The 15,876-nt window shown below is 34.6% G+C and overlaps 1 protein-coding gene across 1 annotated transcript in view; it reads right to left on the bottom strand.

Moving 5' to 3' along the window:
• Positions 1 to 5,997: 5,997 nt before the first annotated feature.
• The window catches only part of LOC123691643 (protein O-mannosyl-transferase TMTC1-like), a 128,147-nt gene continuing 118,268 nt past the window's right edge, over positions 5,998 to 15,876 (bottom strand). The window contains exons 9-15 of the mRNA XM_045636145.1: positions 15,423 to 15,584; positions 13,713 to 13,826; positions 11,730 to 11,873; positions 10,379 to 10,578; positions 9,787 to 9,946; positions 6,710 to 6,830; positions 5,998 to 6,406 (exon numbers count right to left, since the gene is read on the bottom strand). Coding sequence (XP_045492101.1) covers positions 6,110 to 6,406; positions 6,710 to 6,830; positions 9,787 to 9,946; positions 10,379 to 10,578; positions 11,730 to 11,873; positions 13,713 to 13,826; positions 15,423 to 15,584 — 1,198 coding nt within the window. The 3' untranslated portion in view covers positions 5,998 to 6,109. The remainder of the gene's footprint in view (positions 6,407 to 6,709; positions 6,831 to 9,786; positions 9,947 to 10,378; positions 10,579 to 11,729; positions 11,874 to 13,712; positions 13,827 to 15,422; positions 15,585 to 15,876) is intronic.

Here is a 15,876-nt window from a genome sequence, read left to right as displayed (position 1 = left end):
TAATTTGCAAAGCAGATATAGTTAGTTTTATCTATATTAAGAGTCAAGAGATGCATTTCTAACCAGTGTGCGATTTTAGCTAGACCAATTTCAGCACTATTTTGTACTTCTTCCCAATCTCTTCCACAAAATACAACAGCTGTATCGTCCGCATAAGAAAACACACATCCATTTGTCAAAGACATATCGCACAATGAATTTACGTAAAGCAAAAATAGGGTGGGTCCCAATACACTCCCCTGCGGAACACCATAATATACCTTAGAATCGTCACTACAATGCTCTGCTATCTTGACCCTTTGTCTACGATCAGTGAGATAACTCTGAAATAGGTTTAAAGCAGTACCTCGTATACCGATTTGCTCCAGCTTCTGCACAAGGATGGGGACCGGGATGAGTACCAATTATTCATTCTTTTAATATTATATTTTTATGCATAAAATGTCGTAAAGTCGTTGTTACTCTCGCAAATACTATCTACTGAACCCACAATGAAATTTAACACCTATATACCTAGAGAGTAACTTGGATTAACACATAGGATAGGGTTTATCCCAGAAATCCCACGGGAACGGGAACTATAGGTATTTCTTTGAAATCGCGGCCGAAGCCGCGGGCGGAAGGCTAGTTGATTTATACATTCGACAGATTTCAGTATTTACACGATTTCTTCGTCTATTTCAAATCCGAGCTGCGGAAATTATAACAATCTACAAACAATTTAAACTACGAGCTTCCAATATCGAATATTTGAATATAAATAGGAATCGAAAACTATTCAGAACAAACTGTTTGTCCGTGAATATGGCGAACATTTGTGTTGTAGTGTTTTCGAATCAGAAGTTTTCAATACACCAACATCGATTAAACTATACCAGATATATACATACAGCGAATATGCTAACAGTTAGACAATCCAATTCACTGTGAATAGTGAATACTAGTGTATAAAAGTTTTTGGTCGTTTTGTCACTGCATCGGTTTTATCCGGTTAGATTGACCTATGTTGTAACAGGAGCTAGTTTGATTCTTGGAAAATGTATTTTTAAGGAATGATGCGTTATTTACCTACACGTTTGTCTATTACATTTGTTAATTATAATTTAAATGCAGTTATGAGTAGGTACTTTAGTTTATATATTTCAATAATTGAGATTCATTGCGCTGTGACAAATAAAGAATAATGTTTATTTTACATCTAATTAAAAATTGTGTAGGGAACTTGCGTCATGTAATTCTCAAACAAAAATATGTTTGAGAATGTCTTCATATCGAGTATTATAAAGCTTATATTTTTTTTTCATATTTATTTTAAGAGAAATCAAATTATTTGAACTTTATAAATCCCTAATTATATCTTGGTCCCTGTCATGTACGCACTGCTCTACAAAGAGAGTTCAAATTATATTGGCTCTTATTTTTCTATGTAACATTGAAGCGAACCACATGTAAGTAGCAAAGGCCGAATAAAGTTAATTTATAACATTGCCCTTCAAATAAATCCTAAAGTTAACTCATACATATTAAACCACTATTTTCTGGATGAGTTACCAATATTGATTAAATCGTAAAGGGTAATGACATTTAAAATTCCCTTATCCAAGAAAGGCAGACAAAATTATGAAAGGTTAATTAGGGTGGAGTTAACAAGTCAATGATTTTCTTTCAATTTCAATTAAAACCGATTAGGATTTGACCACAGATTATATAGTAGTTATTAAAGTTATGATTAATCTCTATGAATATTAATAAATTTTATTCGTATACATTATTGAGTGTAGACTGTTTTTTCGTGAAATTAAAGAGTTTGTAAAAGTTAAAAAGTTAAAAAATATTCGAGGATACAAAGATTGATCGAATTATTCGTCATTTATGCAGAAGGTATTTATATGTATGTATTTTTTTTATTTAATACTTACTTACTCAAAAATCTAATCCTTAACTCACCTATATGCAGATCAGCCCTCTCATGGACTCCCTTATTCCTATCGTAGATCCTTTTTTATCCTAAAAAATCCATCTATTTTATACGGCTCAATATAGCATGAAAAATACTCATGTGTATGACTTCGTCTATACTTTATAGCAATAAATATTTTTAGCGTGCAATTAATTAATAACACTTGTCCATTCAAAGCGACAGGTTTACGCATAGGGTGCTCCGTCAAGTGTTAATTATAACATTTACTATCATTAATTTATAAGTCATTTACTAATTGGTAATTGATCTATGTTACCCAAGAAGCTTATATCTAATACACTGGAGATTGCACTATGACCATTAACTTGTAACAAGAAAATATGATCTAGAATGACGTCAGTCATGTTTTTTGTCTCTTTCTGTTGAGTGACCACGCTGGTTTGTAAATTCAGGATTTTTCAAAATAGAAAAAACTAAAAATCATGGTCTATAAATAATAACGACATAGGTATATTTTTAACAGTATTTATATTATAATATTATGGTCATACTTTATAGGTACATACAATTTTAATTGGTATAGAATGATAGTTTTAAATAACTTTTGGCTACAAAGCTTGGATATGAACCGATATATAGCATTAACATCCTTTGTAAATAGAGGAAAGTTGTGTTTTGCATCAGATGCTGCTTACCAAATTGTAAGCTACTCAGATCTTCTTTTTAAACGCATTGCTTCGACGGGTCAATTTCAAACCAAAATCATCAAAGAAAAACTGTTTATAGCGGCCTTGCACAAATTTCAGCTAACTTTACAAAGTTTATTTTTCAAAAGGTATTTTTTTCTGGGTCGTAATCCTCAGTAATCTTGATGGGCACATATATTTCTTTTTATTTTACTTTTTGGAAAGCTGAAATACGTAAAACAAAAAATATAAGGTAAGTTAAAAAAGTATAAATTTCAATGTAAAAACGAACAATCTTATATCTACATGTGAGTGCAATACCGATGTCGTGTGTTGTTTCATTACTAGTAACAATGTTTAAAATGGTGTTCTAAATTTTCATCATAATATTGTTATTACAATATATTCTCCTTGCTATCCATAAAAACTCGTCATCATGGTTACCTTACTTATTAAATTTGTTTATTGAAAACTTGTTGAAAAATGATAAAGTATTGGGGAAATAACAAATTTAACTGAAATGATTCTAAACAGGTCAATGCTGGAGTATTGAGGAATATTGTAAATAACGTAAATATACACTTGCCTGTGAAATTCTATGCCAGAATTTGGTGTCCAAACACTTCTGCAATTTTGCACAATACAATGCATTCTTTATATTCGGAAAATATTCATTAAATAAGCAACAATATTAACTTAAATATTCGAAGCGACGCAATTTTTTTGACACACATGCCATATTGACAAAGTGAGAGTTGCTACAATTTTATTATGGTGACTACCCATAATCAGGGAGTATCGCTTTTTGATAATTGGTTCAGATACTTAGTTTATTTAGCATAAATAATAATTGTCTCATCCAACAATGCTTCTGAATGACGTTTTTGGCAATTTATCAACAAACTCATGTACAAAAACTAACCTTTTGCACAGAATATTACAGCATACATAGTAGCCTTGGGAAAACTTCGTATTAACAGTGGCAATACCAAGTTAGGTGTGAAAGTGATAAAAAACATGAACTGGGCAATATTTTCTTGTTACACGTCAATGTTCATACCGAAATCTCCAGTGTATTAGATATAAGCTTCTTGATGTTACCCATTTTTTGACGTGACAACGTCTTATAATTCGATAGAGCCGGCTGCACGCACGAAAAAACATGTCTCATGCGGCGTTACCTCGCTCACAGACTAATAATAATATACTACGTATACAACCTCGCTCTGAGGCGTTCTGTAAGGCCTTGAGGTGCCACCGAGAGCGCGGAACGAGCGACAAAGAAGCACAACGTCGGACGGACGTTGTCACGTTCAACTATCGTCAGTAAACCGACTTTACAGACAACCAATTTTTTTTAATAAAAAATCGTCTCATTTTTTGAAATAAATATATTATGTTATTACTATAGGATGTTACTTATAAGACTATAGATTCATTTGCAGTTAAATACCAGCTTTCTAAAAAGATAGGGCAAATATTCCGGCTATGTGATGCCCGCCTTTAGCATCTTCTTTCAATATTCCTATAGTGACGACCGTATTTTGGGTTTAAGGTAACAAAAAAAACAGATATCTTCAAAACTTTATTCCAGTACACTGAAAGCATGATCAGGTGCTTCCTATATTAATTATGTACAACTTATTCAGAGTTACATTGTCCCGTAGTGAATATTATATTTCATAAGCTTTGGCTATAGTGAAGTCAAGGCTTACTTAAAACTAAATGTTTCCAAGTTTTGTTACATAGCCCTTTTTATTCCATCTCTTTATGATCAGTAAATTATTTTACATAAGTATTAAGAATATAAAGTTTCATACAATACATGCAAAATATTGTGCAATAAAAACGTAATTAAAATAACAGCAAATTAATTAAGTCTACTTAGTTGAAAACATAAAATTAACGAACGACGACGACTTAAAACATTTTTATCAAAATTATATTTTTCTAGATAATTAAGCTTTTATATATTTTGCTGTCGATTATTTTCCTTAAGTTGATAGACAGGCACTAAATCGAATGACTTAAGAATAAAGCAATACAACAACTAAACTACTTAACAAAATCTTAAATTAAGTTTATACAAAATTACCTCCTCCGGGTTACCATGACGTCTTATAGCAGTTTTACTTCCAGTGTGGGAGAGTGATGGTTAGACGATCTATATAGCGCTGTCACTGCATTGGAAGTAATACTGCTTTAAGACGTATAGGAGTATCTTTACAATCACAGTTAAAAGCCGAGCTATGTAACAATCAAATCCTTATACTAAAGTAGAAACCGTGCATGGTCTATTCTTAAACACCACTTGTCTGTCAAAAATATACTTTCTCATTTCTCTACAAAATCCTTACCTAAATTAGTTGACTATCTAATTCAATGCAGTTTCGATAATTCACGAATGGCTTGATAAATGTGAAATGTAAAATTTTTTATAATTTATTATTAAAATAGGAAACCAATGACAATTCCTTACGTAATATCTTTAAGTTTGTCATTTCATTAACGTTTATTTTTGCTCATTAATTAGATTTAAGGCCGTGTACGCGGTCCGTGCGCTGTTTGGCTCAAATATGTGATTTTCCAAACCAGATTGTCCATCAACCACTTATCTTACAAACATATGAATTACTAATAATTTTAGGAAATTTTATTGTCTATATAGTTAGTTAAGAGTTTATTTCAATTTATACAGTATTTGTGAATACCATCAAGATAACTGAGCCGATGATTACTTGATTTCACTTTTAGTGTCAATTTCGAAGCTAAAAATATCTGAAATTGCTGACAGATCTAACACACATTTTTTTTTAACTAACTGCTAAAATCCTTATTAAAATAGTTAGTTAAAAGATTTTTTTATTTTGGACTCCTAACTTACGAAATTAAAATCCGAACAATGTGAATTCTTTTAGAAATTATAGTCGACAAAATGATTATTTTCACCAAGATATTTGACTTAGTTGAATATAATTTATACATATTGCAATAAAAGAACGTCTTACTTATAAGATAAAATTTAAAAAATCAACTAAGGTACCTCTATTATTTTTCTACAATTTTTTTTAAAGTACTATAAAACACTGCGCGCGACCCGAATAAAATCAGTCGGCAGCGAGCCTTTCCAGAGAGAGGACATGTTGCCCGGCGCTCTCCTGTGGACCTATGCTGTTCATAGTAAAAGGATAGCGCAAGCCGCGATCTATCGTAATAGATCGCGGAGATTTTGACTTGCGTTAAATTGAATAAGCCCTCTTAAGCATTAATCTTTGTATAAATGCATTCAATCAATCCACTTCATAAGATAAATAACAGGAGAAAAGGTATTAAATAGAAATAAAGAGAATGAAAATATCATACAAATTACAGAAACAAATTACAAATTATTGAACATTTAATCATGGAACCATTCGTGAATTACCCAAACCCAGCTCTTAATATAACCTCGCGATATTGTCAGCATAACTTATCTAGCATCACTCAATAGTTCATAACTGTTTTAAAAAGTTTTCATCAAAATGTGCTCCCCGTATTGACCGAGCTTCGGCAGAATATCATCTTTCTTCCTATCCCTATGTGTACACTTCTTTTTCAGTCCTGTTTCTGATTTGTTATGTGTAGTCTTTAACTGCGTTGCTATGGAAACGTTACGTTTTTTAACACACGATTTGAACTCACAGCTTCCTTTAGTTTTAGCACTCTCACTTAAATGTTCGCCGCGCGTTTTCACTTTCGGTATTTCTTCTTTTATCGCTTCGACGACTAGTTGTTTGTGATCTAGGCACGTTGTCGATTTCTGCGGGCAAACTTTGTGTTAGTTCCGTTGAAGTATAATTGGATCGTAGTATTTCTGTTAGAAGTTTATTGAATAGTTAGTAATTGAAGCGTTATCGTTGTGAAATACTTTATTAAATAATCTCCAATATTTTATAAAGCTTCTTTTAAGTTTAACCCAAAATCTGTGATATTTCAATGAGCAATGATAAATATGTTTTCTTAACTTATGGTAAAATCATTTGATTAAATTTAAATTCTATAATATTATGTAGGTACTAAAATATCTGTTCTATACTTGATACCTTAAATTTTACAAACTTACTGTAGGATTAACAGCTTTCGTGTAGATCTGGACTCGACCCTCTAACTCCATTTTCAACGACCAGTCTCTCCAGTACATGTGCGAAGCTGCGCTGGGCCAACCGCGACGCCACGTGTGCCATCTGTATAGAAGATTTGCTTAAGATATATTTATAACTAAGGTAGTAGTTTTTATATAAATTAATACTGAATGTGAAGAATTTACTAAGAATGAAAACCTCATCACCGATGTAATTACAACTAATTATATCGATAATTTAAAGGAATATTGAACGTGGAATATAGACTACGGAAACCGTATCACTGATCTATTTTGCGTAGCTGATGATAGAAACCGACGACAAAGTTTATATTCACGTAAATGAGACGCAAATGGCTGAAAAGGACTTATGAGTATCATACTTATTTAATTCCTTTGCGTATATTCCTGAAAATAATTAATACTTCAAAGTATAATTCTATCAATTTGGACTCCACAATCGCATGACCAGCTCGACCATAATTGTCATCAATAATACCAATGCATGGAAGCCAAGTTTTATTTACGTTGAAGTGTCGTAGCTGTAATATTGTCAATACACCGATAGGATCCGCGGAGAATACAAACAAAGCTAATTGAAAATCAATGGCGCTCCGGCGAGCACGTTTGTTAAAACATATTGTTTGATAAATTCCTTTGTAGTGAATATTAATTTCCATCGCGTTTTACGGATATTTTATTGGGCTATTTTAGTAGACATGAGCTGTTTGTGCGCATTCAAAGAGGTTCTTAATTTGATTTTGATTTAATATAGATTATAAATGGATTTATTGATGGAGGTTTATGATATGACTATTATAGAACTTTATAAATAGACAAAAGGCATGTTGGACAAAAGAGACAAGTGTAAAGAATAATAGTATAATGTTAAAATACCTATAGCATGAATACAAAGGTTTTCTATCTTTATCAGTCACTTAATTCATATATGTAAATTTCATGTGACTTCTAGTTGAAATTATCTAGTAACTCATTAACGTTAGACTTTTTCGTTTGCACTTGTTTTTTCTATGGATTAAGGAAAAGTTTGGTTTGTACCTAATAAGTAGCTCCAGCACTTAATGGTACGTACCTGGTTAACAACTGCAGCACTAAACGCTATGTACCTGGTTAACAACTGCAGCACTAAACGCTATGTACCTGGTTAACAACTGCAGCACTAAACGTTATGTACCTGGTTAACAACTGCAGCACTAAACGCTATGTACCTGGTTAACAACTGCAGCACTAAACGTTATGTACCTGGTTAACAACTGCAGCACTAAACGCTATGTACCTGGTTAACAACTGCAGCACTAAACGTTATGTACCTGGTTAACAACTGCAGCACTAAACGCTATGTACCTGGTTAACAACTGCAGCACTAAACGCTATGTACCTGGTTAACAACTGCAGCACTAAACGCTATGTACCTGGTTAACAACTGCAGCACTAAACGCTATGTACCTACCTGGTTAACGTGCTGGCCACGGACAATTCGCTATAGCGAAAATTCGCGCGGCGCGACCGGCGGCGCGTCTTGCGAATGAATCAAATGTATGGAAATGTACTGGGCATGCCACGCGCAGCGGCGACCAGCGAGACGACCGGCGAATTTCCCCGAGCGAATCGCGCGGCACGACTAGCGATCGAAACAAATGTATGAGTTATTACGGCGCAGGCCACGGAGTCGAGCGGCAGACGCGGCGACTAGTGCCGGAGCGAACTTAATTTAAAATAGTTTTTTTTTTTCGCGAAAATGGAGACGGAAGCTTTTATTGCAGAAATTCTAGATAGACCAGCTATTTGGAAGTCTAGCCACCCGCAACATAAGTTTAAAAATGTTGTGAAAAAAATCTGGGTGCTGCCTATATTTTTCATATTTTTGGTGGAATTCTCCGTCTGTAACACGATTTCTATTTAATTCGTGTACTCCACTATATCTTCCAAACATTAAATCTTGAGCAAAAAAGTTGCTACTCTCCAAACTAACGTCGAGCTAACTTTGATAAAGCCATCTCGTCTCCTCGTCTACACTGGTCGCGGCGGCGAACGCAACTGCCCGTGGCGTGCTTTCCGCGCCGCGCGAATTGCCGCGCCGCCCGACGCGCCGTCGGTCGCGCCGCCGGTTCCCGTGGCCAAGGTGTAACAACTGCAGCACTAAACGCTATGTACCTGGTTAACAACTGCAGCACTAAACGCTATGTACCTGGTTAACAACTGCAGCACTAAACGTTATGTACCTGGTTAACAACTGCAGCACTAAACGCTATGTACCTGGTTAACAACTGCAGCACTAAACGTTATGTACCTGGTTAACAACTGCAGCACTAAACGCTATGTACCTGGTTAACAACTGCAGCACTAAACGCTATGTACCTGGTTAACAACTGCAGCACTAAACGTTATGTACCTGGTTAACAACTGCAGCACTAAACGCTATGTACCTGGTTAACAACTGCAGCACTAAACGTTATGTACCTGGTTAACAACTGCAGCACTAAACGCTATGTACCTGGTTAACAACTGCAGCACTAAACGCTATGTACCTGGTTAACAACTGCAGCACTAAACGCTATGTACCTGGTTAACAACTGCAGCACTAAACGCTATGTACCTGGTTAACAACTGCAGCACTAAACGTTATGTACCTGGTTAACAACTGCAGCACTAAACGCTATGTACCTGGTTAACAACTGCAGCACTAAACGCTATGTACCTGGTTAACAACTGCAGCACTAAACGCTATGTACCTGGTTAACAACTGCAGCACTAAACGTTATGTACCTGGTTAACAACTGCAGCACTAAACGCTATGTACCTGGTTAACAACTGCAGCACTAAACGCTATGTACCTGGTTAACAACTGCAGCACTAAACGCTATGTACCTGGTTAACAACTGCAGCACTAAACGTTATGTACCTGGTTAACAACTGCAGCACTAAACGTTATGTACCTGGTTAACAACTGCAGCACTAAACGCTATGTACCTGGTTAACAACTGCAGCACTAAACGTTATGTACCTGGTTAACAACTGCAGCACTAAACGCTATGTACCTGGTTAACAACTGCAGCACTCTCGAGCGCTGGCCAAGTGAACGGTAGGTGAGCGCGGCGCCGCGGAAGGCGAGCAGGTCCGCGCGAGGCGCGTGCGGCCGCGACTGGAAACTCAGTCGTGTCGCTTCTAGGTAATACTTGGAAGCTGCAGCGGGGAGACCTGGCAAGGTTGTTTATGTGGGTGAAACGTCTATTTTAAAACATACAAATATTGAAAATAATTGTAAATGTAGTTATTAAAAAAGAGACCACCAGAAGCGAAACTTCTTTGGCAAGATTCAAAGATATCAAAATCGTCACCTTACTCCATGACGTGACGGTATTGCCATGACGCGACCTTAAATTTAATTCTAATCGCGCCTAAAGAAGTTTAACTTTAAAAAATAGCGGTTTTGTATATAGAAGAGTTTCTGAATATAAAATAATGATAATGATGTGGTCAATTTAAAAACTTGGCTTTTACAAAATAAAGAAAGCTTGATACCTACTCATTACTTTGTAAAACTATTCTCAAGCTGCATAATAAAAGAATTTACGCGATGTAAAGTAACACAATCATACACAATAAATCCTTTCTTTGCCTACCACTTACCTCTACTTCGCCACCAGTTGCCATACAAGATATAATGCTCCCAGTTATTTGGCTCCAGATCCACCAACGTCTTCAGAATGTCCAGTTTCTCCAACTCCGGTTTCAAAGACAACAATTCTACATGGGCTTGTACGAAGCGAGGGTGCAGGGATATGCATCTCTCCAGCATTTTTACAGCTTGCTCGGGACGCCCTGTTTTCCTGAGAAATTTCCAGTGTATTCAAGACCTTGTAGACGTGTCATAAGACGGCATTTATAAAAATGGATGACGTCATTATAACCCGATCATTTAGATCGTCCCCTAATAATGTTCATGATGAACAAAAATAAACAAGTATGGTAAAGGTCACTTGGGCTTATTAGTTGAACCGCGTCATGAAAGTCTGCGCACAAAAAAATGTGTTTTCTATTGAACTTGGTCTCACTTTTTATTGAGATGAGCAACAGATAAATTTAATAAATAAATAAAACATAATTGAAGCTCTGAGTATAACTTAACGAAATATTTAAAAATATTACGTAAATGCTGTAAATTAAAGAGGCATGAAACTGTACTTAAAATTGAAAATAATTTACGAAGTCCAATGAAAAATATGTTTAATTTTGTCGTCGCAGAATAAATTTTATATCGAATCGCTTGCTATGACAGCGGTCACGGGAACTCACACTACATTCCAATCGTAAATTGTAAAAAGAAAATTTTATATTTTTAAAAGCATTAAAAATTAAAATGCTATTGTCCGGATAAAGCGTTTGTCATCATCAGAACTTTCATAAATTATATTTAAAAGTTGAATATGTATTATTCAGCTCTGAAAAGTATGAATAACGGTAAAATATATAGATAATTTTAATATTTAGTAGTTTAATTTATGTTTTTTTATAAAATTCTCACATAAATGTTCAGCAGATCTTAAAAAAATCTGATTTATTACAAACAGAAATCGTACTTTTCGTTTCTACGAAATGAAAAATGAGAATGGCTTTTATACTTATTTTTCACTTTCCCAGAAGACCACAATAAATTGATTTCTCAGAATAAACAAAAGTCGATTACATACATAATTTAAATAATGTAAGAAGTTTATATTTATGTATTTACATAAATATAAACTTCTTACTGAATAACATTTATATCTGATACCTTGTATTTGTAAAATAAACTGCTGAACTGACAAATAGACTTGCACTATTTTCAAACTAAAAAAAATCACTTCTATCGTTCATACCATTTTCATAAATGGTTTCGAAGAAAAGCATGGACAAACAAACACACACCTACAAAGTATATTTGCTTAGAATATTATATAAATAAAGTATATTTGTTTTGGTAACTAATAACCATACTCACTTATACAGCTTCCCAAGATTGTAATGTGCGTTAACATGGTACTTATTGTACCGGATCGCTTGCAAGAAGTGGTGTTCTGCGTTCTCTGAACCAGTCACCAATGTTCCAATGTTGTTGTGAGCGCTGGCGTATGTTGGCCATAACCTAAATAAACAAATTTTATTTGTCATCTAAATACTTTGTATCAAGCATCACCTAAATACATTGTAACGTTGGTAAAATTAAAATTATGTTGATTAAATCAACATAACGTTATGGGAAATCGATAATATAATTTAAAGATAAGCAAATGTTGGAGTAGAATGAGAGTCTCGGTAAATGCTGTTTACTTGTGCATTGTGCAACTAGAGAATAAAGAAAACCTAGGTTTAATAATATTCATACTACTACATTCGTAGCATTCAAAAAAGAGCCTATGCGTCTTTCAAAGGCCGGCAAAGCAATCGCAAAGGTACCTAACGTTGCAATTGCTATGGGCGGCGGTGAACACCTTACATCAAGTGTACCGCCCGCTCCTTTGCCGGTTGTAGCAATAAAAAAAAATGCAAATCTTGAAGTACTGTCGGTTTAAAAGTGAAGAATACCACAAACTATGTCATATCACAATATGCAAAACCATGCAAGACATACAACAATAAGCAAAAAAGTTAAACATAACACAATTATCTACGCTCCCATTGTGAAAACTCCTTGTATCCCGCAGGTACGTATGTTAATCTTAACATATTACATTTCTGTTTGAAATTCATACTCCAGGCGTACTTTTGTAAGCCAAGCACGTATCTTAACATAGCAGAATTGCAATACCTATCTAGTTTGAGCTTGAGCCACTGAAGAATTTGAATTGACTTAATTTTGAGGTACTTAGTATGAATTTTTGTATGAAATTTTTTATTGGATTATCTGCAGTACTTTGCGGGTTACTGATCAAAACTTTTCGTAACCTATTTTATTGTTAAATAAACTACCTATAAATATTAGATCGATAAACACGTTCCCGATATAGAAGCAGCATAGGCTAAAGACTTGTTATAGAATTAACATTTTTAATTCTTAGTGGATTCAGTTCACCATTCCTTAAAACTATACATAATAATATAATATAAATATAATATATAAATATAATATAAACTGTTCCATAAAACTAAGCTTGAAATCATCGAATATAAATTTCTCTGAACAAAAGCATTTTAATATTTTCATCCATTTAGGATGCTATATTAGCCCAGATCGATACACAATTATTATTAAAGTTGCGTATATTCAATTTTATTTATATCAGGGATTGGTAAAGCATGTTCTACATAATACATAGTAACCCAAATCATATAAAAGACAAACTGATGTATAGTTAGAATACAATATCTACAATCTACATCACTAATAAGGAAACTAAATAACACAAAACGTATGCTACAATTAGGCGACCAATTTGTAAGGGAATCCATGCGTATTCGAACAATACCGATACGTTCTCATTGATGTAAGTATTGAATCAAGCCTATTATTATGATTGTACATAATATCAATCACTAAGCAATTATAACACAATTATGCGTAGTACATAATATCAAAGCTATTATAACATTAATATAGAAAAACGTTTTTTATAGACAGCTGTTCCACGCGGTTTCATCCGCATTGCTTCGCTCCTGTTGGTCTTAGCATGATGGTATATGAGGCTATACCTTCCTCGATAAATGGGCTATCAAACACCGAAAGTATTTTTCAAATCGGACCAGTTGTTCCCGAGATTAGCGCGTTCAAACAAAAAAACAAACTATTCAGCTTTATAATATTATAGTATAGATTCATCGTTTACATTAGCAAGGAAAATCACGAAAAAAATTAAAAACAACTCCCGAGACCTTTAACGTGGAAGAAGCAGAAAAACTAGAATGCAAATATAACATAAAGGAAACAGCAAGCACACAAAAGCTTATCAAAGTATCTCAGGTCCCATTAAAATATCTCATTACAGACCTCAAAGCTTCTTTATAATGTTTGATGGCGGACTCTTGTTGCTCGGTTTCACGAAGAAAGTTGCCCAAGTTGTAGTGTAGTTTGGCGTTCTGCGGCAAGCTGGCTAAGTCCGCGCTGGAACAAAATGCATTACGTCGCATTTATCATTTGAACGCCCAAATCTCGTCACACGATAGTTCTGGAAAGTTCTAGAAGATTTCGTATGGGTGACGTGGATGCGGTATCATTTTTAACCGACTTCAAAAAAAGGAGGAGGTTATCAATTCGGCCGGTATGTTTTTTTGTATTTTTTTTTATGTATGTACACCGATTACTCCGAGGTTTCTGAACCGATTTACGTGATTCTTTTTTTGTTCGATGCGGGATGGTGTCGAATTGGTCCCATAAAAATTTTATTCGGATAGGCCCAGTAGTTTTTATTTTATGGGCATTTTTGCAAGTGCAAGTTTGAAGTCGGTTGTTTTTAACGCAGTTATCACTTGTTGGTCTAAATTTTAAATGATTGTCTACATTTATTAAGTAGCTTGTTAATATAAAACATTGTATGTATGAGTGATCGGAATAAAATTCATTTCGTCGAATTTATAATTCGAGCGAAAAACTAGCTCACACGCGTTGTAGCCACAGTAAAAGAGCTACAAGGCGAAATTTGTGTTGTGGCTCTAATGAAAACGCTTACAGCGTGTTGTGGCAATGAAAAATACCATTGCGTGGATTGCAGCTCGTGTGATATTAAATTTAATATTAAAAGTTGTAATGTTAATTTGATATTGTGTATTAAACTGTTTTAGAATTTGCATTGCATTATCTGGCAGAGTTCATATGTACCTACTGGAATTAATGCTTTATCGTTTAAATTTGGACGTCACATTTGTCAAGTGTCTTTAGTGCAAAAAATTCGTCAATTTACATTTTATGCTTAAAACAGTGAAGCTTTTTCGAAACTTACTTTTCTGAAATCTAAATGTAAATATCCAAAGGTAAATAGTATTCAAATTATGTCCCATTTATCATTTGTTGGGTTCGAATTTCTACTTGCGATGAGTTCTCTACTGAGTTTTATAAATTTTAAATTTTAAGATTTATGTGTTCTCACAGTTAAAAATATAACATGGTGACAATTTGGTGATCTGATATGATCAATAACTGGTGGTAATTTTGCACGCTCTTTCAGTTAGATTTTCCTACTTTTCTCTTATTACTTTTTATATTAATACTTATTTTAGGCCTCTAAAGAATTTTCAGTATCTTGTCCATTGATTATCATCATGCTATGATTTAAGCGAATTTCAAGTGCGGATTAAACTCCCGCCGGGTGGCCAGCTATGTTCTACAAGACACATTATTGTATTCAATAAGGGGAAGCTCCCTAAATTTTATGTGAATTTGCATTAATATTCTGAAACAGGCACACATACAATCAAAATGGAACTTTAGTATATGATTTATTGGGTCTTTTTCTTTCGATGTACAAGACAGTTACGTAATTGTAACATTTTCGCTCGATTCATTTTTTTTTTATTCAAAAATTATACCTTTTTTAAGGATTATTACATTTTTTTAAAGATTTACTTGGACTTTCGAGCTCGAACGCAATCAAAGTGCGCACGCGATATTCAACTTTACGTTCTCTCAGTGCCAAAAATGATAAAGGGAGCCTCCTCTTAATCTTTTCCTATATTTGATTACACGATTATCACAATGTTTTACCGCAGCAGAGTGGCCCGGTCGCGCCAGTCCGCGTTGCGGCGCTGCGTGCGCGCGACGCCGCTCGCCGCGAGCGCCGCCAGCCCCACCACGAGCAGCGCGCGCCAGCCCGGCTTCGTCCACATCAGTTGGACGCCGTACGCCGTTATTATTACGCTACCCACGCTGTAGACAACATTTCTTATAAGCAACGGTCGATTTTAATTCTGATATTACAAGATGCTGAATCTTATAGGTAATATCAGAATTAAAATTGAAACATACGGATGCAGTAGCGTTTCCAGCTACGTTCAAGCAAAAGAGGATTCAGCGACGTGTACATGAACCATTTCAAGTGCCTTTTAACACCTCAATAAGTGTGCTTTTCCATCAAATATGTGCTATGTAGCTATGATGCGAAATACACACATCAACAAAGTCTAGGGAATACATAATATCCCTAGACTTTGTTGATGTG

The sequence above is a fragment of the Colias croceus genome, chromosome 5, assembly GCF_905220415.1.
Source record: "Colias croceus chromosome 5, ilColCroc2.1".
Lineage (NCBI taxonomy): Eukaryota > Metazoa > Arthropoda > Insecta > Lepidoptera > Pieridae > Colias > Colias croceus.
The sequence above is the reverse complement of the archived record's forward strand: the minus strand, read 5'-3'. Positions and strand labels throughout refer to the sequence as shown.